This window comes from Triplophysa dalaica, chromosome 15 (assembly GCF_015846415.1).
Source record: "Triplophysa dalaica isolate WHDGS20190420 chromosome 15, ASM1584641v1, whole genome shotgun sequence".
Lineage (NCBI taxonomy): Eukaryota > Metazoa > Chordata > Actinopteri > Cypriniformes > Nemacheilidae > Triplophysa > Triplophysa dalaica.
This window is the reverse complement of record NC_079556.1, coordinates 11,220,823-11,243,087: the sequence shown is the minus strand read 5'-3', so window position 1 is coordinate 11,243,087 and position 22,265 is coordinate 11,220,823. Positions and strand designations below refer to the sequence as shown.

General features: G+C 38.8%; 2 protein-coding genes across 2 annotated transcripts in view; one reads left to right on the top strand and one right to left on the bottom strand.

The window, feature by feature from the left end:
* The first annotated feature begins 153 nt into the window (after nt 1-153).
* Nucleotides 154-3,983, top strand: fank1 (fibronectin type III and ankyrin repeat domains 1). Its single transcript, XM_056767501.1, has 11 exons — nt 154-309; nt 1,073-1,244; nt 1,329-1,453; nt 1,636-1,717; nt 1,923-1,997; nt 2,154-2,219; nt 2,337-2,502; nt 3,236-3,379; nt 3,517-3,594; nt 3,705-3,749; nt 3,825-3,983. The coding sequence occupies exons 1-11, from the start codon at nt 300-302 to the stop codon at nt 3,864-3,866; spliced, it is 1,005 nt and encodes a 334-aa protein (XP_056623479.1). The 5' UTR covers nt 154-299; the 3' UTR covers nt 3,867-3,983.
* A 714-nt stretch (nt 3,984-4,697) lies between these two features.
* Nucleotides 4,698-22,265, bottom strand: part of adam12b (ADAM metallopeptidase domain 12b) — a 79,005-nt gene continuing 61,437 nt past the window's right edge. Inside the window, 12 exon segments of the mRNA XM_056767502.1 lie at nt 4,698-5,927; nt 6,008-6,171; nt 8,228-8,488; nt 11,897-12,005; nt 13,120-13,258; nt 13,755-13,863; nt 15,132-15,209; nt 15,332-15,530; nt 16,238-16,346; nt 16,983-17,178; nt 17,681-17,770; nt 21,872-22,049. Of these exon segments, the coding sequence (XP_056623480.1) occupies nt 5,888-5,927; nt 6,008-6,171; nt 8,228-8,488; nt 11,897-12,005; nt 13,120-13,258; nt 13,755-13,863; nt 15,132-15,209; nt 15,332-15,530; nt 16,238-16,346; nt 16,983-17,178; nt 17,681-17,770; nt 21,872-22,049 (1,672 nt within the window). The 3' untranslated portion in view covers nt 4,698-5,887.

Sequence of the window (22,265 nt, the reverse complement as noted above, 5' to 3'; positions counted from 1 at the left end):
ATAGTAAGTGTAGGATCTATCTGAAACTGTTAAGCAATGGCTATAATCATGAATTGTTTACACGTGAAAGCTGACACAGCAGTCTTTAATTTGGACATTTGTGTAAAAGAAAAGTTAAATGGTCCATGCGTACTGCGTCATTGTCGTTGCCATGGCAACGGTAAGACATGCTGAATCAAAGGTGTGTGTGAGAGAGTTTAAGAACACAGCAGCGGACTCCTACTCCTAAATACAAACTATCATCCTCTGTGTGAGCCATTTTCCCCATCGGTACAAGGGAAACATCGACGAAGACAACGATGAAAGCAGGTAGACTGTTGATTTGTGTTTTGACGCTACACGAGTTTGTTTTCAATGCGTCTGGTTTATTTGGTCTCCACAATAAAATAAACTACATCCAAAAACATGTATAAATTCCACAATGTATAGTGAGAAGAAAGAAAAAAAGTTGTAAAATAAGAACATTTCAAATGCAAACGTTGTAGGCCTACAATGAAAAGTGCCTAAAAAACTTGATCTTAAAACTGAACTCTTAATTCACAGAAAGCTGCATTTATCTAATGCTTTAGGTAATGCTACATTGTCATTTTTTATAAATGTTTTAAAGCTTTCTCAAACAGAAGTGATTAAATAGTAATGGATAATCCTTGAATTTAATTACTAATCCAGTCTTGGTTAGCTGGTGGTTAATTATTCTCGTTGCATTGTTACATGATATTCATGACCTTTATTAAGATGAACGCAATAGGCCGCAGTTGACCGATATGTTACAGCTGAATAGCACATTAAGGATATATGACAGTTTGTTGTTGCTTCACATTCAATATTTACTATGTAGATTGGTTTGTATTTCATCCCATTTCAAAACAATCTGTTTCTATGCAAAATAAAGAACAAAGAGTGATTTTATTTGGAATATTTTATTTATATTCATTTATAATCACCATAGGACACAACTAGCTTACATTATACAGAAAATAACCCCAAAACTATATATTAAACTATAATACACATTAGGACAACCATGTCTTCTTCCTACTATTTATTCACTCAAAGTGTAATTCCTGTGCAGCATCTTCTGAGTCTCCTCAGCCGCCTGTGATTGGTAAAGTCACTCATCATAGTATCGAGCTGATCTGGGTTCATGTAGACAACAAACCTCGGACCGGTTCGCCTGAACACTGGACCCGCTACTCTGTAGAGCACACGGACCCAAAAACACAGAGATACAACACAGTATTTATGTAAGCCTTCTCTTACTGATAACAAACCTGTCTAGAGATACAAAAATTCAGCAACACTTTTTTTACTTTTTGTTGTTTTAACAGAGGGTACAGCACCCATCATGTTGTTGAGGAACTGGAGCCCAGTACCTCTTACAGTTTCAGACTCAGGGTTACCAGACCTTCAGGAGAGAGCCACCTTAGCCCAACTGTCTCTGTCTTCACCACACGTGAGAAAACATTTGACCTCCAGTCAAGGATTTGATCTGTTATTGTGTTATACAAAGCATATTTAAACATAGCTATTTTAGACAAACCGAATATACAATCCCATTTAAGCTTGTTGTAGGCATCAAATGTTGCAGAAAAATCGATCGCTATTTTCAAATATATGTTCAAAATGTGACCACAGGAGAGCCGTACAGTGGTAAAAATCTCCACCAGGCTGTTAACAGAGAAGATGAAAAGGAGCTAAACAACGTGTTGCAGTCTGGGTGAGACTTTTTTTTCCAGCTGTTAAACCACAAGATCATATAGCTTGTGCATGTTTAAGAACTTATACCCAACAAGACTATCACAGTACTAATTCAATTTCTGTTAAAAATTGTATTTCTGCCCAATAGGCGTAATTCCAATGCTTAATGTACACTTATATTTATAACGCCAGTTTATCGTCCCTCTCATGCAAATCTTCTCTAGCACAGTGGATGTTAATGTTTGTGACAAAATGGGGTACACAGCTCTGATGGTGGCTGCTCAGAAAGGTTTTATGAGGTAAACTCATTACTTGTGTATATTGTAGCGACCTATACAATGTCCTATACATTCCCAATCTTCCATTTGCGAAGCTATTTAATAAACTTTTATTCTGTAAAATACAGCAGAAACCATAGTCAAAATATTATTTGATCATCGACTTTTGGCTTGTAGCTTATTGGACATTTTGGTGAAGGATGGAGCCGACATTAAACTGAGAGACAGTACTGGAAAAGACAGGTAAATGTATAATGTAGTCGATATATAATGTGTACTGTACAGTTCCATTTTAATTTAATTTAATATTAATTATGAATTAAACTTAATAATTCATGCCTTCAAATGTCATTTTTTCAGTCTTATGATGGCATGTTATGCTGGTCACTTGGACATTGTGAAGTACCTACGTAAGTGTGGGACCACGTGGGAGGCAAGAGACAAGAATGGCTGTAGTCCACTCCACTGGGCTGTAGATGGGGGACACCTGCCTGTCATCACATACATGATCCTGGATGGCTGTGAGGTCAATGGTTCATCCAATGTGGATTTAATATAGTAACTCTATATAATAACTATATTATATACAGTAACTATAATAACTCATTTGTAACTATGGCAAATATGGCATACAACATCTGATATAATCCCAAAAATAAACATAACGTTAAAACTTACATATTTGAAGAAAAACTCTGTTTTGAATGTTTTTCAAAAATCATGTTTTTTATAAAATTACCATGGTTTTATTCTGTTTAACTGATTTTAGTTCTTATGGATTAAATCAAAACAAACCAACGGCAATTTGATTGATATTAATTGGAATGCACAATAAAAAAAACTTGATTTTTGAAAAAAACAAACTCATCATATAATACTAATATTTAATATATATATATATATATATATAAATGTAAAAAATAAATAAATATATTTAATAAGAGAGTCTTAAAATGAACATAAAATGAAAAATAAATACATGATTAAACATTTTATAGGGGAATACTCAAATGAAATGGTTCTGCATTTTTTTTACATTAAATCAACTTCCATTGAAAATGTTTATGTAATGTCACATGTAAACAACATGTAAAACACCTTAATTTGCTATGTGTGCTATGAAATTCAAGATTTTTCCATTTGTTGTTTACATATTTCTTCACTTAGTTTGTCTCCACACAGAGAGCATCATGTGAGGCAGAACCTTTCAAAAACAGAGTTGGTACCGGCGATGACAGACTGTGTTTTTATACAAACAGGTGGATTTGAGGGACAAGGTTTTTCTCTGGACTCCACTCATGCGTGTGGCGGTCATCAGCGGGAGCGCTGCAGTGGCCACTGTCCTCCTCAAAGCTGGAGCCGACGTAAATGTCCGTGACAAAGCTGGAAAGACACCACTAATGGTACAGTAGTTACCATCAAAATAGGATTACATTGCATAAGGTCAGGCAAATTTGTTTAGTGTGTCATTTGGACACGGTTTATATGAAATGAGATGAATGGCATACAGTAAATGTAGAGGTTGTGTCGTCTCACTTAGGCAGCTGTGCTGAGTAACTACGAAGATCTAGTAAAACTTCTGCTTGTTAATGGGGCAGACCATCGTATGAAGAATAAGGTAAAGGGTCCTTGATCACTATAATATTATAATCCAAAAGTGATTAAACAATAACATTTTACCACATGAAACATGACAACACTGGTCGTTCATTGATATTTACACTACAGCATGGAGCAGATGCAGCTGATATGGCCAAAGGATTTGGGGGAAAGGTAACTTGCAAACACAAGTGAATAAAGAAATATTATTTTGGAGCGTCGAACTGAAAGATATTTTCTCTGTTTCAGAACATCATAAAATTGTTGGACAAATTCAGCCTAGAAAATTAAGATCAACCGACATCTAGTGGACAATACTTACCCACATTAATCTTGTGTTGTCAAACAACTATGATGTTTGGGTTTCAGTGTTTGTAAAGCTAAATAAAATAAAATTCACAATAGTCATATCCTTTTTTTATTGTTTTTCCTACAGTCCGTTTCAAGTCTTTGCATCACCAAAAGTATCCAGTATTGAATTAACCATTCAAATTCAAGGAAGGCGATCACATTTACCTCTTCAGATCCAAAACAACAGAAATAAAAATTGGCTGAAGCATAAAAAACTGTTACACAATGGAATCAACCCAATGTATAAAACGAGCAATGACAGACTTACAAAATCCGTAAAGTTTTTTTTGAACATTAAATACATCATCATGAGTGCCTATAAAATAGTGACATGTACATAAATGCGTCTGAATAGGTAAACAAAAACAGAAACACACACAAGGTTTGCATAAACAAGATTCTATGTGACAGCAACAACACTGGAAAAGAAGTACGACTATACGTGGGAAAAAGGTAATATTTTAGTGGCGTAATTTTACCTTCAGGGTAAAGTACCAAGCTGAACAAAAGTCAAGGAGTTAATGAATAACTGTTCTGCTCTACAGAGAGTTATGTGAAAGAGAACAACTTTATGTCTAAGATCGCCATAGATGTGAAAACACAACATTTACTACAAATTTTTCATCATCAACATTTTTCATTGAAGTGATACCATATGAAATAAAAAACTGCTATATGGCTAGTCTACTGTGACTTGAAAATGTTTACAATTTTTACCTCAAGTATCAAAAGAATTTTCACAGAATGTCAAGTGTTTACAAGCATATAACATGAGTGACAGGTGCTGGACCTCAAAGATTTTGGAGGAATGCTGGATGCTGATTGGTCTGTCCTGTAAGGACTGTAGTGTCACAATTTCACTCATCACCTGTGGGTCTTTGAACATCTTAAAAACACAAAGAAACCACAACCCTGTGTTTAAGAGTTCATTTGCAAAAAAAGATAACGCAGTTTTTATAATTTTCAAAAATCGTGTTTTTATTGTGTTTTATTATTTAGAAGTTAGACATAATTAATTTTGCATATAAGAATTATTATTATTATTAACTTATCAAAACAACCCAGCTGCCGTTTAATTGATATTACTTATAATGCACAATAAAAAAAACATGATTTTTATTCTTTTTCTATAAACCGAGTTGTCGATTTTTGCAAATGAGCTTTTCAAATATTTATCACATTTTCTTAAGAAAAATCTTTGTTTGTCGAAATCACGTAATGAAATGATGTGTAATAGTGATACTTGCTTAGACTATTAAGGAGCATGAAAGCACACATGAAATGTACAACCATTTCAAGATATTGTAGCTTGTGAAAAGTTGGTTTGTGGATGCCCAGAAGCATCGAAGCACAACATCAAAGCTGACTGAACAGTGATTGAACAATGATGGCTCTCATCACTTTATCCTTTATGACATGCCTCATTCAAGTAATCGTGTAAACTTTTTATGCGCTTTGTGGCTGATTCTATCACAGAGCTCTTACGGCAATTTCATCATCCAGATTGTATGTTGCATATACTCCAGTCTGTGTCAATTTAGAAGCAAGTCTTGGTTTAATCTTTAAACACTAACATCATTCTTACCACATACAAAACAAAACAAAACTATGGAAATAAATGAAAACACGGCTGCTTTTCCATTTAAAAAACAATCAAAACTTGTAATAAAAAGTCACAATAATCATCGATAATCATACAGTAAAAAAGTGTCAAGAACAGTACATCTGTTGTCTTCGCAATAAATATACATCTTAAATAGCTCTGCAGTACCTGAGGACAAAGTAACACCTTTTTCAAGGAGGCACAGCACCAAGGTGTCGAGTCAGCCCTCTTCTCTATGAGACTCTCCGTGGAGTTCTGCAAGAGTGGTCAACATAGTCTAACAGAGTTTTTTAATAGTGCAAACAAGTGTGTTTAGATGCTGGTGAAATTCACCCTCAGTGTTGTGGGTGTCCATGTGTCAGTGTTCATAGAAGGGCTGTGGTAATCTTGGAAGAGGTCTACAATGCAAAAGTACAGATTAGCTTTGAGTTCAAATAAATGATTTGGCTAAAAAAATGACAAGTTTTATGGGACTGACCTGTTCGGCAGTGGTAATGAAGGAGGTGGTCTTGGTACTGTTGGAACTGGGATGGGTAGAGATCCAGGGACACCCATTCTGGAAATGCTTCGGTTCACTCCGTGACCTCTGACCAAGGGGTCTGCAGGAAGTGGCTTTTGTGGGGGATTGGGTTTATCGGGGTCCTGTGCATGGAACATACAAGATTGCACACAAAAAATTTAAAATTTAAAAAACAATTGATACACCAAATGATGCGAAAGGATAATGTGGAAAAATATGTTTACATTACATACACTGTACATTCACACTTATACATGAACACCCCTGCACTAGCACATAGTACAATTTTAACTTTGTCGTTTTCACCTCGTAGTCTGGATTCGCAGAGTAAAATTTCTTTGTCGAATAGAGTGTTTCTTGTACATTTGACAACAAACTCATGAATCTCAATGAAATAACGTTAACGTCCCGCCACTAGATGGCGGTGCTATCACACCCTCTACACGATTACGACACAAAAACTGCTGCAGTTCCAATCGCCAACACCCAATTCATCATATATGTTCCGACTCAATCGGCATATGTTACCAATTTACTTTCACAATGAGGTCATGGTGTACAGCTGATTCGTTTTTCACAGCTTTCCGGTCTCGATTTGTGTACACTCAGAAAAACTTGTCAAATCCACACGGCACGGCAAAAATCATCCTTTTTTCTATAGTGAGTTGATGCCATCAATTTCAAGCTTCCATTAATTCATTGTTTTTGGAGGCTTTTCTCAGATGCTTGTATTTCTTCACCACATTTGATTTATTTTTTCAGCTTTAAACCTAGCATCCTTTGTTCCACGTCTTTTAAGTTTCTGAGCGTTATATTGAAGTGATTTGTTCCTGTGTAAAATGTCACTCAAGAGAAAGCAATGTCATTACGGCAGTACAAGACCTTTTAATCACGAGGGCAAGGTGGTGTGACGAGCCGTGAGGCCATTTTGCGAGAGCACCTAAAAGGTGAAAATGTTTCACGGCTTTCAGAGCAGATGTGAACTCAGTGGAGTAGAAAAGAGCGCTCGGTGAGCGCTGATTTTCTATGTAAAAGGCTTCAATAATGCGAATGCTTTCCATGAGGTCAGCATACAAAGAAAGATTTAATGAGGTCATCATCTGTATTGTGTGGCACAGCTATTTGAGCTCTGAAAGGGAAAGGCTTAATGAAACACTATTGTTGAGAAGCAAAAACTGTACAAGAATTAATTATATATTTGAGTTGAAAGGACATTTAATGTGTTTTGTGATTAAAGAAATGTATTAATGGTTGTTAAACTATCGCCAGCAACTGTGGCATAATGGCAGAATAGTTTCAGTCAACAATCATGCACTTTTGTAGGTCCTTGATGCGGTAAGTTATTGAAATTTTAAAAACGAATGTGAAGCGAAGCTTGTATTTTCACAAAGCCCTTTTAGGTGTTAGTTATTCTTTCAATAGTGGGACTTGTGTTGTGTACTTTTGGTTATGGGCCTTTCCGTGCATCTTTCATTTTTTGGGCAAGATAAAAGTCTTTGTGGTCGTACATCATGCGCTGGACCTAGCCACAGTTTGGTACTTTCAGAGCACCATATGTTATTTATGCCGTCTGATAGCTGTATATCCCCCCAATGTCCTACAGCGGCACTTATCATCTAAACCACATACCTCCACACATCTCATAGGACAGCTCTCATGCACCCCTCTTATCACATCTCTGTCCTCCGTATCACTTTCCCTCAGTCGCCCATGTTTTCTGTCCCGCTGTTATATTTTCCTTCCCTGTCTTATCTTTAACTGGTTCTGTCTCCATATGGAAAATTCATGTGATTTATACAGTGGTGGAAAGAGTAACGTGCTTGCTAATGTTATCTTATCTCTGTCCTCTGGGTTTTTGCATCTGCTGTTGGATTTAAGAGCTATGAAATGGATCTCGTGTAACCCAGCACTAGCAGAGCTAAAACCTCCATGACCCTTTAGCCAAACTCTTTCTGTCTGACAATACAGAATTAAACTGTATTTGTGGTTGCTTATATCATGTTTTAACCAGAGAAAGTATGATAAAACAAAAAGCAGAACATGTTTTTCATTTTAATAAAGTTTTACACACTTGACACTTGACAAAGCTCGACTTATTATCGCTTCTAACTGACTGGGTATTCCAGTATGAATCGCAGGTACAGTACAAGCAGATAATCTGTCGCTGATGGCACTCACCTGGTGATTTGTGTAGGGCAGCTGGCGCGGGAGTGTGTGAATGCCTGTCGTTCCGCCAGAGGAATGTGAGTTTGCGAGCAGATTCCTGTGAGGTGGGACGGCGGGCAGAGACTGGAGGCCCGTTGTCATGCCGACACCCAGTGTGATGGGCATGGGGTGGCTGATATGGATAGGCTGGCACCGGGAAGGGAATTCGTGTAGCCGACGTAAACTGTGGAAGTTGTGTGGAGGGAGGAGAGGTTCGGTGCTGGGGTGAGATGACTGTGGAGAAACAGACAGTTTACAAAGAGAAAACAATTCAACATGAGCTCACTGGGATACTCAATTCCGATTGGTTAATCTTGGTTCATTTGTTTATAATGATCTCTAAACCATGTAATTGACCAAGTTTTTAATATCCCAGCCAAAAAAAGCACACACAATAGAAACACAATAGTAACTGTAGAGATTCAAAGTAAGGAAGGAAGGAGATGGGAACTGGAAGACATTTAAACATTTAATAAAGAAATAACAGCCGGCGAACAAAACATAAATTCAAATACAAACATGTTCGGGCCCGGTCCTCTCTCTTCGACGGTCCGGTCGCTCGTTCTCTTATATGCTCCCGATCTCCTACGTGAATCGAGACCGGTGCGCGCACAGCTGGCGCTCATTAACAATTACTCATCGGTCTCGAACCACGGTCTCGCCCCGCCTACTCTACTACATACCCCCATCACCCCTCACAGGCCGGGGTACCCCCAGACTGTGCATGCTCCCTCCTCCTCCCTCGGGGAGGGAGTGGGGGATATGCAGCGACGAGACGAGAAGCGGAGATGGGAGCCCTCGGAGCTACCGGAAAGAGAGAGGGGAGAGAGGGAAAAAAAAATTATAGTCCGGTTCCCCGACATGCTTCCGCTCGGTCCTCAACCAGCCGGGGTACTCTCCTTCGCGGTGCCTTGCGGTGGCCCTGGGGCTTCGGTGGACGGCTCGACCGTCCGCCCCCTGGCGGCCGGCGGTTGCTCCTCCTTTATCGGGGAGTCGGGGCGGGTTCCCTGTCCCCTGCTCTTCCCCTTGGGCGGATGGACGCAGGCTCCGGCGTCTGGCGGACGGAGGCCGCACTCGGCACTCCCGCCCCCTGCTCCTTCCCCTCGGGGGACTGACGCAGGCTCCGGCATCTGGCGGACGGCGGCAACTCCCCCGCTCCCGCTTGGACGAAAGCACCCCACCTCGAACCAGGGGCACGGCAGCAAAGGTTGCCGTCGCACCGAAGCTTTGGTGGGGGCCGCATTGTGCACTTCCGTTTCCCAAGAACCACCGAGGACTCTCCGACAGCATGTCTCTCCTTCCTCCCGGGTTTCGGCACCAATGTAGAGATTCAAAGTAGGGAATGAAGGAGACGGGAACCGGAAGACATTTAAACAGTTAATAAAGTAAAAACAGCCTGCGGTCGGCCCTGAAGGGATGTTTTGTTAGAACAAAACACAAATACAAACATGTTTGGACCCGGTCCTCTCTCTTTGGCGGTCCGGTCGCTCGTTCTCTTATATGCTCCCGATCTCCTACGTGATTCGAGACCGGTGCGCGCACAGCTGGCACTCATTAACAATTACTCATCGGCCTCGAACCACGGTCTCGCCCCGCCTACTCCACTACAGTAACCATCACAGAAATTCTAATGGTTTCCATTAAGATGCGATTAGCTTTTTCAATTAAACAGCTTTTTCACCCAAAAATTTTAATTCTGTCATCGTTTACTCACCATCTAGTCATTTCCAACCTGATAAATTTTCTTCCGCAAAACACAAAAGATGTTTTGAACCCAAGACTTGCATTGGTTTTGTTTCCAACCTATAGAAGTGAATGGGTGCCGGGTTTGGTTATATTTCTTCAAAATATCTTCTTTTGTGTTCTGCCATCAATACAATTTCCATTTGAACCATTAAATCCATTACATTTTCTATTGTGCATTGGGTAAAAAAAGATAATTTTATTTGTATCTGTTAAAATAAAGCTGTTCAAAACACTACAGATACAATCTGTAACACATGCCCTCTCTCTCTTTCTATTACTGTGTTTCTCTGACAGATAGGACCCAGAGAGCCTTGTTAGCCCATGGCAGGCAATATCGATAAGCTTGTATTCTGTGAACGTACAAAGAAGTTATCTTCCAATCTCCAGCACCTTTTGAGGAATCAGTTTGTGTCTCCTGCTACATACAATCCAATACTGATCTAGATACCATTTTCACAAAGGCATTCATACATTACAGCTGTCTGGTATGGCACCCACACAAATGAAGACACACGCAAACATGTGGGCCTAACAAAAAGCTGTGCATTTCTCGAACAAACGGCCAGATCAAGCAATCAGGTCAACGCTTTGCCATTTGAACACACCTCTATGGCAAGTGTCCAATCAGAGAGCGGTTTAATCTCCTTCGAAGCATACAAAAGCGTCACTTCCCAACAGAACCATTTCAATAGCGCTGTTGTTTTCCACTCAATGCATCACACTGAATTAAAACAAAAAATGCATTGAAACGCATGTCTGCGGTTTTGGATGTCAATACAGAATATCATTAATATTCTTTGAGGGACAAAGCGGGACTATAAATCAATTACGCACCTCTGTGTCATTCTGTCCAAACAGAAAGCCAGGGATGAATTAGCGCGGACAGGCATAGTCATGCTGTGAGTCATCTCATGAGCTCCTTGCTGGTGAAGGTAACATTTGGGCTACTGATTTATGAAATCGGAGATCTAATAAAATCTTGTTATTTCTTGTAAATAGGGCTGTAAAAATGTGTTCTGACAACCATTTGATTACGTTCTTGCGCTAGATTATGCAAGACCTTATAAAAAAGTTTGGAGACCATTTGGTCTGACTTGATGTGTTGTTTTGGTACATTTTTAACGACTTTTTAAAATATCCTAGTAACAAATGTAACTGTAGGTCTGTGCCCAGGGTGTTTGGATCTATCGGAGCCCTTTTTGAGCCTACATATGAAAACACATGTTGGAACTAAAATGGCGGTAACTCATGAATTCTTTGGAATACAGACATACGGTTGGTCTCATTTGAAAAAAGAAAAGTAGCTGAAAAAAAAATCACACACACACACACACACACACACACAAAAAGGTATGTTGTTAGGTTTATTGAAATAAATAAATAAAATAAATGTGTATGTTTTACATTGATTAAAAAATACATTTAAAAAAATATGGGTCGCAAAAGGATAACAAAAATCTAAGCACACTTTTTATAAAAAAGAATCAATTACCCTTCCTACATAAATTATTTTAAAACAAGAAATCTGTATTCTAGAGTCTTAGACCTCTCCAATGATATATAGTTTGTCATGACTCGATTAGAAATTACATGCACAATATTGACCCAAACTTAGGTGTCCCGTATACGGAACGGGTGACAGTCAACAGGCTACGATTTTTAGCAATTTAAAAACATAAAATTACATTCAGAATAAATCTACAGTATTAAATCCTTTAACGGATGCATTGCACTTTCATTTACAGATGGTTCACTGATGCAATTGTACAACCACATTTGTAAAGCGCAAGCGTGGGATTTTGTGTGCATGTGTATGTGATGACAACAGTCCCAGAGGTACAATAGATACTTTACTAGTATTAGGTACTAATGGATCATGTACAAGAGTCCACTTACATTGTCACTCCTGGAGTGTAGAGGTAATGAGAGGGGCTTGTGCTGAGGTGAGAACTTGAAGACCGATTGAGTTTGTGGGGGGTTGGGTGCTCGCTTCCGCCCAACTGATCTGTAAAATGATTTAAATTAACGGAAAGTTATATGGCGAATCATTGGAGCAGACACAATTGAGAGTGGTGAATGCATATCTGGGTCAATGCATATGTGGGTCAATGTCAAAATAAGCTACTAAAAACCATATTTCAAAAAGATACTTTAAAGGTGCCATTCCCCGTGATGTCAATTTTCAAACTTTAGTCAGTGTGTAATGTTGCTGTTAGAGCATGAATAATTTCTGCAAAATGATAAAGCTCAAAGTTCAATGCCAAGTGAGAATTCGCTTTTCAAGGACTACAGAGAATGGACAAAATCATACCAAAAGATCAAAAATGTATATATTTATTGATAAAAATAAAAATAAATATTGTAGCTTTTATAGACTAATGTGGAACATGTTATAAATTATCAAGTTATGAATAAAGTTATTTCAAATGCAAACATGGCCCCGGACTCAAATATATGCATGTCATGTAACTGAACCATCTATGTTTCATCAGTGCCTTTTAAAAATGGCCCGAAGTTAACTTCCTTTCTATGTTTGGTTATAACAATTTATTTTATATTAATTCAATATTCATTTTAATTTATATTTTATCGTATAGTAATTTTATTACTTATTTATTACTTTATTTTAATACCAAATTAAATAAAAACTACTCAACAGTTATTGATTCTTTGCGGAGATCTACCAGAAGATAAGTTGGGGCCACATTGCGTTTACGTATGTTGTTGTTACTTCTGAAACCAGCTGGTTGGAGACTCTTGTTATATCTTTGCTTACTGACCTTGCCTGTATAGAACTTATAGATCTAAACATATTATACAAGAATATCAAAACTTTAATCTCTGTCGTCATGACGACATATTGTAGTTTGTTCTGCACAGATTTACTGCCATAAATGCGTTAACGAAATGCATATTTTGTATAATTTGTCGTTTTAAGCTTCAGAACTGTTGCAAAAATATTTGTATGTGTTGCAAAGAAATGTGCGCACACCTGCAGAAGTCTGCTGTACCTGATACACTATTTTAAAGGTACAAACTTTAAAGACCCTGTAAAATCCTCAGTTGAAAACAGAGTCCTGAACCATCCTGGATATTTGAAAACGCTGCGGTGACAGTACCTGAGCTTATGAAGCGCACTCTTTTTATTGATGCAGAACATCTGAAGCAAAGCCTTCCTCCTCAGGCACACGATCAGCCCCGTCGACAGCAAGCATACGATTGTGACCAGCGCGCCCACGACCACGGCGCTACCATCAGCTGTTGTCACATATGACAGCACGCACATTAATACACACACTCGCACATCTGTTGTACAGCACGGCACAAGAACAGCACAGAGAGAAGAAAGACAGGAAGTCAAAGTCAGGTTAGCAAGAAAAGTCTCAGAAGGCGTTGATTGAAGACAGTTTTACAAGCTTTTCTCAAAATTCTTGAGTGCCCGCCGAAGAACAAATGAACACGATAGCGCCTCAGACTTCCAACAGTAAATCAATGATGTGTTCTGTCAATGCTCTCATGCTTTTCCACAGAAAAATCGTTTAATGGGTTTTGTAAGTACATTGTACTTTTGGGTTGTACAGTTCTTCCTGCGGTGCGGTTGTCACAGAGGGGGTGAAAGAAGTGGTTAGGACCTAGTTCACACTTTCTGCAGTTCATACGGAAAGTCTACATGCATCACTATGATAAAATGTGAATCATGCTGTGTTAGTACTGTGAAAGTGCTCGGATGAATGGTTCAAAAGCACCAATGTACCTGCTAGCCTCATTGGTCCACTGTCAACGCTGCCGCCAAACCCGACCCTGTCACAGAATGGAGGTGCCCAATCAGCTTCACAATGGCAGTTCTTCTTGTTGTTGCATTCCTGTAAACATGTAGCAAATGTAGTCAAACACAGACATGATCAACAAATCATCCTGCAGTTCAATGCTGAAGATGTTCAGTGGTGTGAAATTCCTTCATATGGACTATTTTTGTGTTTTTTTTATAATCGGGATGCCACTGTTTCCATTTCCAAACCTTCAATCTAGTGCATTCACATTTTCAGGGGGATATAGGGGGATACGTCAGGGATCCCCGCATATCTTGATTTATGTCGCTCGATAGTTAGATCGGAAAATGATGTGTCTGTTTTTGTATATTAAAATACATTTTCCATTTTAAAATGAGTTCAATTTTTTATACACATTTGTGATGTTAATGTTGGTATGAAAAGACCAAATCAAACACACTAACAACAACAATTTGTGTTGCAGCACAATATCATTGTGGAAATAAACCTTGGCCACATGATATCTCAAATGTTTTCGAATCATGTAATTGCACAGCCTACAGACAGAAGTGAAGGATTCATAAGAAAACATTCATCACCAATGCTTTAGCTGACACCCGTTCCCAATTTAGGAAGCGTAACAAGAGGAAAGAAATAAAACATTACACGCTCATGGGCGCGCCCTGCGGGGCTGACAGAAGGTGCGGAAGGCTGTTAGCGTTCGTATTCCCGCGCTTCGTTGGTAAATGCGAATGCGCAATTGAGCCAGAAGATGATGAATGACATTTTGAATGGAATGCAAATGAATTAAATATGACTGCTAGAACTTTATTGGGGCGACAGTGATTGATAGTACAGCAGCTACAAGTCACCCGGCATGCGTGAAGCGATTTGACCGAGGTTGGATTAAATATGTATATAAGGCATCAAGCATCTAGGAAAAGTCATGAGACTCATGACTGACGCTAGGTGATGCTGATATCTTATTTAGAATGAAATTCTTTGCACCTTTTTCAACTACATACTTTGTTTGAAAAATAGGTTGTACATATCAGTTCTGTACAATTATAAATGCCTACACTGTAATGAAAGGAATGTTTTTGTGGGCGGGGCTTGAAGTATAGATGACTCATTTGTGCAGCTCTGCTGCCTAATGTTTCAAATTGTACCTGAAGTCATAACAATTTTATAGATAAAAAATAACTAAAAATTACTGTAACATATGTTTGGTCTACCAGTGTAACCACCTCCGGGTTTGCATACATTTTTGATAATAAAACAGTCCACCATTAATTATTCATATCTTGCTTGCATGCTCTTCCAATCAGAATCAGTTTTTTCTAGACAGGCAATAATCTTACCCCTTTTCCGTTACACTTGCTCGAGCACTTGTGCACTCCAAACACACTGACGTTCTGACACTGTCTGTTCAAACAAATCTATGATGAGAGAGAGAAACAAAGAGACCAGTAAAATAAAATATTAAGATAAAATTTGTATGTTCGTCTTTTTATTCTCTATTTTTTTATCTCTTTTATTCTTTTAATCTTTATTCTCATACCATGCCCTCAGCACACTTAGTCCCAGCCAACACCAGTCCTGGATCAGGCATATCATCACCCAGATACACGTGAGTTCCGCGGCACAGAATACGCCCACCCTCCTGTAGAGGGATGTTTGTCTCTATGGAAACAGCATTGGTCCCAATCACTGGCCTGGTGGCACCCCCCTGGCACTGAATTTTTCCACATCTTGCATCCCTGTTTCAATCACACAATAAAATGAGTGAGCATCTAAAAAAGTGTTAAATGTGATAAAATGACTGAAGCGTTGTATGATTTGGCGAAAAAAATGATCTTGTTGTCTTGCTGTAATCTCCCCTTTCACAACCTCTCAGGCGTGTGAAGAGCGCAGAGTTTAATTAATTGTGACAGGAGATTACAGGCAAAACCACGGGCTGCCACAGTGGCTGAGTGATAATGTCACAGGCTTCGCAGAAATGAATAAAATGACATTCATTACAAGATTTTTGATAGGGCATCCCGTAATAATTAGACGCCGTGTGACGTGAATGAGTCTAGACAAGCTCAACCAACAATCATTTCACATCATGATTCTTTATTAAAAAAAATGTTGCAGAAAAGTGTTGCGCATAGACTACATATTCTGAATTTTAGGCTTTTGTCACTGGTTTTAATTAGTGTATTATTGCAAATTATATACATAAATATAATTTTGTATTGAAAACTACAGGAATATAAGGTTAAAGAAAAATTAACAGTAAAATCAATTCAAATGGAGTAAACATATGGTATCAATAAACAAATTAAATCATACTTAACAACAACAACAACAACAAAAAAACAAAACAGCTATAGTGTATAAAAAGACATTCAGCCAATACATCATCTGAAATGTAAGTTTACTACAATAGACGTGGACTAGCATGCACAAATGCTGACAGTACCTTGCTTCACACTTAGCGAATGAGCCTTTGGAGTCTTTCCCACAATTCCCATAGGGGTCCCCTGCTGAGTTTACCTTTTCAAAACAGATCCCCGGGGCGGGTTTCGCTCCTAGAAAGAGGAAGGATAAAAATAAAAACAAAGGGAGTGTATCCATCGCCATAGAGTGAAATATGACAATTTTTCCATCTTGTTTCAGTTTGTGTATAAACTATAAACACATGAAAGATGCTAACATGTCAAGCTGTGCCGTAAATCCATCTGTATGGGGGAACGATCAGACATATGGAATATATAACAGCAATCACTGTATGCTTTCATAGTACCATTCAAGCTGGCTGTCTGAATGCTTGTAGACTTCAACAGGAAGTTGCTACATTTGGAATTCCAGAGTCAAAAATGGATGATTAATGAAGCACATGCCTATATAACCGTACATCTATCAATACTTATGGTGTTTTAGTGCGTGATTTATCAGTACAAACCATAAAAAACACACAATCTTTCATCAAAATGTAATAACTTCCTCCGCCTCGTCGATGACATTTTGTTTTTCACGACGTCACTAAAGCTACTTCAAATTCAACCAGCATGTTTTTTTTAAGAAATATATTCCTGCATTCAAGTCTGGCTCCGTTTTACACTGATTAAAATCATTAAATACGTCCTCATTAACATTCCCGTCAATTATGCAAATAAACTGGGCTGCGAAACACATGTTGACATTCAGCCTGTTGCGGTACCAACCTGGTCCCCAGAGAGTAATGCACTGTTGTTCATGAGTCTGACAGATGCCATTGTAACAGTAACCATCTATACTGTGGCAAGCGTGCCCGTCATACAGGTAGACGTTAGCAGGGCAGTGAGGGTTGGTACCCGTGCAGAATTCTGGTAAGTCACAGGAGTTGCTGGCCTCTCTACAAGGAGTCCCTGCTGGTTTTAACTGCACATACACAAATACATCAAATATCAAAAAGGTTTCACATAAGAAAAGAGTGAACTCAAAGTGCAAGGGTGTTGAACTAAATAGAGGATGTTTTGTTGTATACTTATACTACACTATTATTCCTGTACCATTATATTACTTTCATTTAAAGATGTACAAAGTTCAAAAGCACTGCGGTAGTCCTGCATCTACCTGACCAGACAAGCCCTTTCGCTTTGAAGAGCATTGTTCTAAATGTAGCCCTGTTCTGGGGTCCGTCCCCGAGGTAACGGAGCAGAGCAAAGGGCTCTGGTCTGTCTTCTGTCGCCAGTCAGTAAGTAAACTGAGCACTGATTTATGTGTCTGGAGGCCCGAGAGGAAAGTGAGTGTCTATGTTTGGAGCGCAAACGCCGGTTCATGTTGCACTTACTAATGGTGCAATGAAAATGCGATTTCCACGCCTTTCTTTTGCACACGTCGAAAGAGAGAATGAGGGAGAAGGGGGGATCTTGAAAAGTACCTGGCAGTCTTCACAGCACTGTCCGTGAGCACAAACAGCATCTCCTTTGAGAGTACAGGTTGTGGCGTTACAGCAGGGGTTCATGCACTCCTGAAGAAAGACGAAAAGACAATGGCTTTAAAAGGGATTGTATCAGAAAATCACGGTTTAGATTCTTTTTAATGGAATAATCATAAGTCAATCATAACCAAGGTAATTTACATTATTAAGTCTTAAAGGTACAGCAACAGAATATGTTGTTTGATACTTAGTGCCAGAAATAAAGTGTAAATGAGTCATTTAAATGTACAGTTCACCCAAAAATACAAATTCTGTTGTCATTTAAGCCTCGAGTTGTTTAAAATCTGTGTACATGTTATTGTTCCATTAAACAAAACTATATTTAGAAGAACGTTTGAACAGTTTTGGAGCACCATTGACTACCATAGTAGGAAACGAAACTACTGCGATACTCAATGGTGCCCCAGAACTGCACTGTAAAACTTTGCTGTAGTTTTGCAGGAGGTTTGCCATCAATTTACTGTAGATTTAATTACTTTCCTATTAGATCTGTTTTCAATTTGAGTTAAACTTAACTTAAACCAAAATAAAAACACTTTGACTTTTGAGATTCAAAATGAGGAAGAGACTGGCATTAGCACATCAACACTGCAAAAAATGACATTTTATTTTGTTAAAGTTTTTTAAACTTCTTAAATTACAACACATTCAGATAACAAGAAAAGTGATCTAAGATATTTAGTCTTGTTTCATGAAAGACTAAATAAGAACTAGGTAAGTTTATGTTTAAAACAAAATTGTAAAATTAAATCTACAGTAAGTTTCTGGCAAACCTGCTGCAAAACTACAGCAAAGTTTTTCAGTGTGCTTGGTTTCCCACATACTCCAAATACCGTATCTTCTTTAGTGTTTAACATAACAAATACATTTATACAGTTTAACAACTTGAGGCTGAGCAAAGTATGACAGAATGCATTTTTGGGTGAACTATCCCTTTAAGGCAAACTTATGATTGCTTGGCTGCATTGAACCTTGACTAACATTGGTTTTGGTTCAGGAAACCTTAACTAACATATGAGTAGACTTTAGGGAAACAAATTAAACAGCACAGGATATGACCCTTGTAATATAAGATTAGACAACTAAGGGTAACAAAAAAAACAATGTAAAGTAATAAAAAAGACTGAAGCTTCTTCCAGAACGATCATTATGTTGGATATTAGTTCCAGGTGTGGGGTTTAGTAGGAAAACCCCCTCTGTCCACCAGTTCTTTGCATCCATGGAAACGAAAATATGTTTGGAAATGTTACTCTAGGTTCGTGTACGTTGACACGTCTGGTTTACATTAATGCTTCATGCAATGTTCTGATAAAAAAAAATGAGGTGTGTTACTCTGACAGACTCTGAACTTATGATACCAGTGAACTGAGCACGTACTGTATGTGTACGTGTACGTGTAGAAGTCAGTGACATCATCAATGACCCTAAGTGGAAATGACAGGGATGTCAGAGTCCTAACACAATAGAAGGAAAGAAGACAATTATTATGAGAAAGGAAGAGAGAGAGAGAGAGAGAGAGAGAGAGAGAAAGTCTGTTTTAAAGTCTGAAAATAATTGTCAGTTATGTTTTTGTACTTCCATAAAGGTAGTAAAGAAGCTCATTATGACCTCAAACCATAACATTTTATTTTCTACGTCACACACGTCATGTCTTTTGAGACTTTTCTTTTCCCTTCTTCTCCCCTTTAACAAGGTCCTGGTATATACTGTGGTAGGAGAGGCATTGAACGTTTGGATGGGTTTGGTCGGTCTACTGCCCATAACTATTCCTCAGAGTCACAGAAATCTCTTTACAGACCTGCTGTTTTCTCCAAGCTTTACGTCAGCGACTTGTCAGATGATGATGGGCGGGGCTTCTCTTATCCTTCTACAGTACCTAACACTCAAATCCTGCTGCTTATTTTCTTTTCCTGCTCTTTACCCTGTGTTGTCTCTTCCTGTCTCGTTCCCCTGGTGAGATCATTGGAGCTCACAGGCCAGGGTGCTTCTCCAAAACACAAACTTTCTTACAGTTAAGATTTTTAGCCCTAGTTGTTTCCCTCGGGTCTGTTCTGCTCTCATAATAACAGTTTGGGGTAATTACAGCCTTAAAGTAGCTAAGCTTTTAACATGTGTATGATTTAACTTCAGAAGACGTGCTCTACTAGAACGTTTTCTCTCTGGTCAGAAGTAAATAAAGTCATTCTTGGTTCATCTCACTGAAGCGGTTGCAGGAATGACACAATGACTTTTTAAGCCCTTGCACTTTACATCTTTTGAAGTGAAACCTTCATTGTATTTATGTAAGAACAAAGAAGAAACAGGACAGCAGACTAGATTCCAACTGGGTCTTCATAAGCTAAGAGTGCCTTTATGTCACTTTTTGTGCCAAAGCTTAAATGGAACTGCCAACATTTAATTAAAACGGATTCAAGATGAAAATTAAATCGAATGTAATTAAATCCTGACAAGGTCGGTATTTTGGATATCACAATGTATTATCACTTCTTGCGAAACATTTTGAATGGCAAGGACAGCAATGGTTAAAAGATAAATGTTTTCCAAACTGGAATTTCACACATGTGTAATATGTAATATCTTATATGAATAGAAGCATGCCAGTCCCTGTGTCAATATTGTCTGGGCTTTTTAATATTTCTGGCATGCTTTAAAGGGACAGTTCACCCACCCTCAAAATGTGTTAACATCGTTAACTCACTGTAATACAGTTCAAAGTTGGGAAGGAAGGAGGCGGGAACCGGCGAACATTTAACAAACTTTAATCAAAATAAACAAACAATAACACGGAAGTATAAGGCCAAGAACATAAACACAAACTTTAACATGTCCGGGGCCCGGTCCTCTCTCCTCAGCAGTCTCGTCGCTCGTCCTATTATGCTCTCGATTTCCTCAGTGAGATATGCGGGACCGGTGTGCGAAGAGCTGATTCCAACTATCACTCACGCCATCGGCCCCGCCTCACGGCTCTCGTCCCGCCTTTCTCACCACACTCACCCTCTAGTTGTTCCAAATCTGTATACATTTATTTATTATGATGAACGAACAAAGAGAAATATATTTAGAAGAATGCTTGTAACCAAACAGTTCTTGGCCCCATTGACCACCATAGTAGGAAAAATTACAATGGTATTCAATAGTGCCCCAGAACTGTTTGCTTTACCACATTCTTCAAAAGATTTTCTTTTGTGTTCAACAGAACAAAGAAATGTATAAAGCAAATTTCCCTAATTTAGTAGTCAATGGGGGAGGTAAATAAATGAAGGATTTTTTTAGGGGATGAACTGTTCCTTTAAGGGCAGCTACTTGAAGTCAACTCAGCCTCACATATACGAAGGTATTGTGGTTTTCCAAACGTCTGTCTGGCTGGCTTCTTAAAGTCAGGTTTAAGGTCAGGGCAAATGTTACAAGCCTAACAGAGCATTCTCACCAAACGCGACTTGCGCAAATAAATTGGGCAATTCGCACGTAGTTGGACGCTTGAACATTTTGAGTTTACTTGCTGCATTTGCACGTGAAATTTACTTCACAACAGACGGGAATTCGCATCATGGGAGGGGCGTCCGCCAGGCGGCTCCATTCTCTTTTATATATATATGGAGCTCAAATTGAGTAAAAAGTTTTTTACAACCAGATTGTCCGACCTCCTCACTCACTTTCTTACAATCAAGTTCATTTTTATTCCTGTTTCGATAAATGTAAGACGTTTTGTAAAGCTCCAGGTATCCACATACAGCAACAATGATTTTGTCCTCCATTGTTGTTTGCGATTTGTGCCTCCACTTGCTACGTCACTACTAGAGCAAGCTCCTGATTGGTTAACGTGGCGCAAATTTTTGCCAAAGTTCAGATTTTTCAACTCGCGCGTTTCAAACGCCCAAAACGCTCAATTTGCGTTGTGTCATTCTCGCCGAAAATAACTTGTGCTTAACACTTCATTCGCGTTTGGTGGGAACACACATTTAGACTGCACAAATGAGGCAGCGAAAATGAAATTGCATTTGAAAAATTATTTTACCCAAAACTGGAACTGGATTCAGAATGAACTGAAATAAATCCTGAAAGCTATAAGCAAGCAGCGAAATACTTTGTTGTGGTGTGCAGAGGTCTTTGATGTGTGTTGGTCTTTCATACCTCCGGCTCTCCGCAGTCACACTCCTCTCCTTCTTCTATGTATCCATTTCCACATTTCTGTCCCCCGTAGAGCATTTTCACTTCAGGCATATTATACAAACACATCCCCACTCCCTTCTCCAGACTTGCCACCAGATCCTTTTTACTACAGGTGCTAAACACCGTGGGGAACGGGTACCTGTTAAGAAGAGGGAAGATGATAAAGACAATGAATTCAACACGTTGGCATGTGCATCATCAACACACAACAACAAAACTGGCTACTGAAGTCAATAACAGGCTTTTCAAGTGAATTTTGGGGGCAATATTTTGGGGGCAACTTAGTAACAGCAAGCGAAACAATGTTAGAGAGACTATAGCCAAACATAGAGCATAATGGCAAGACCCCACTGAC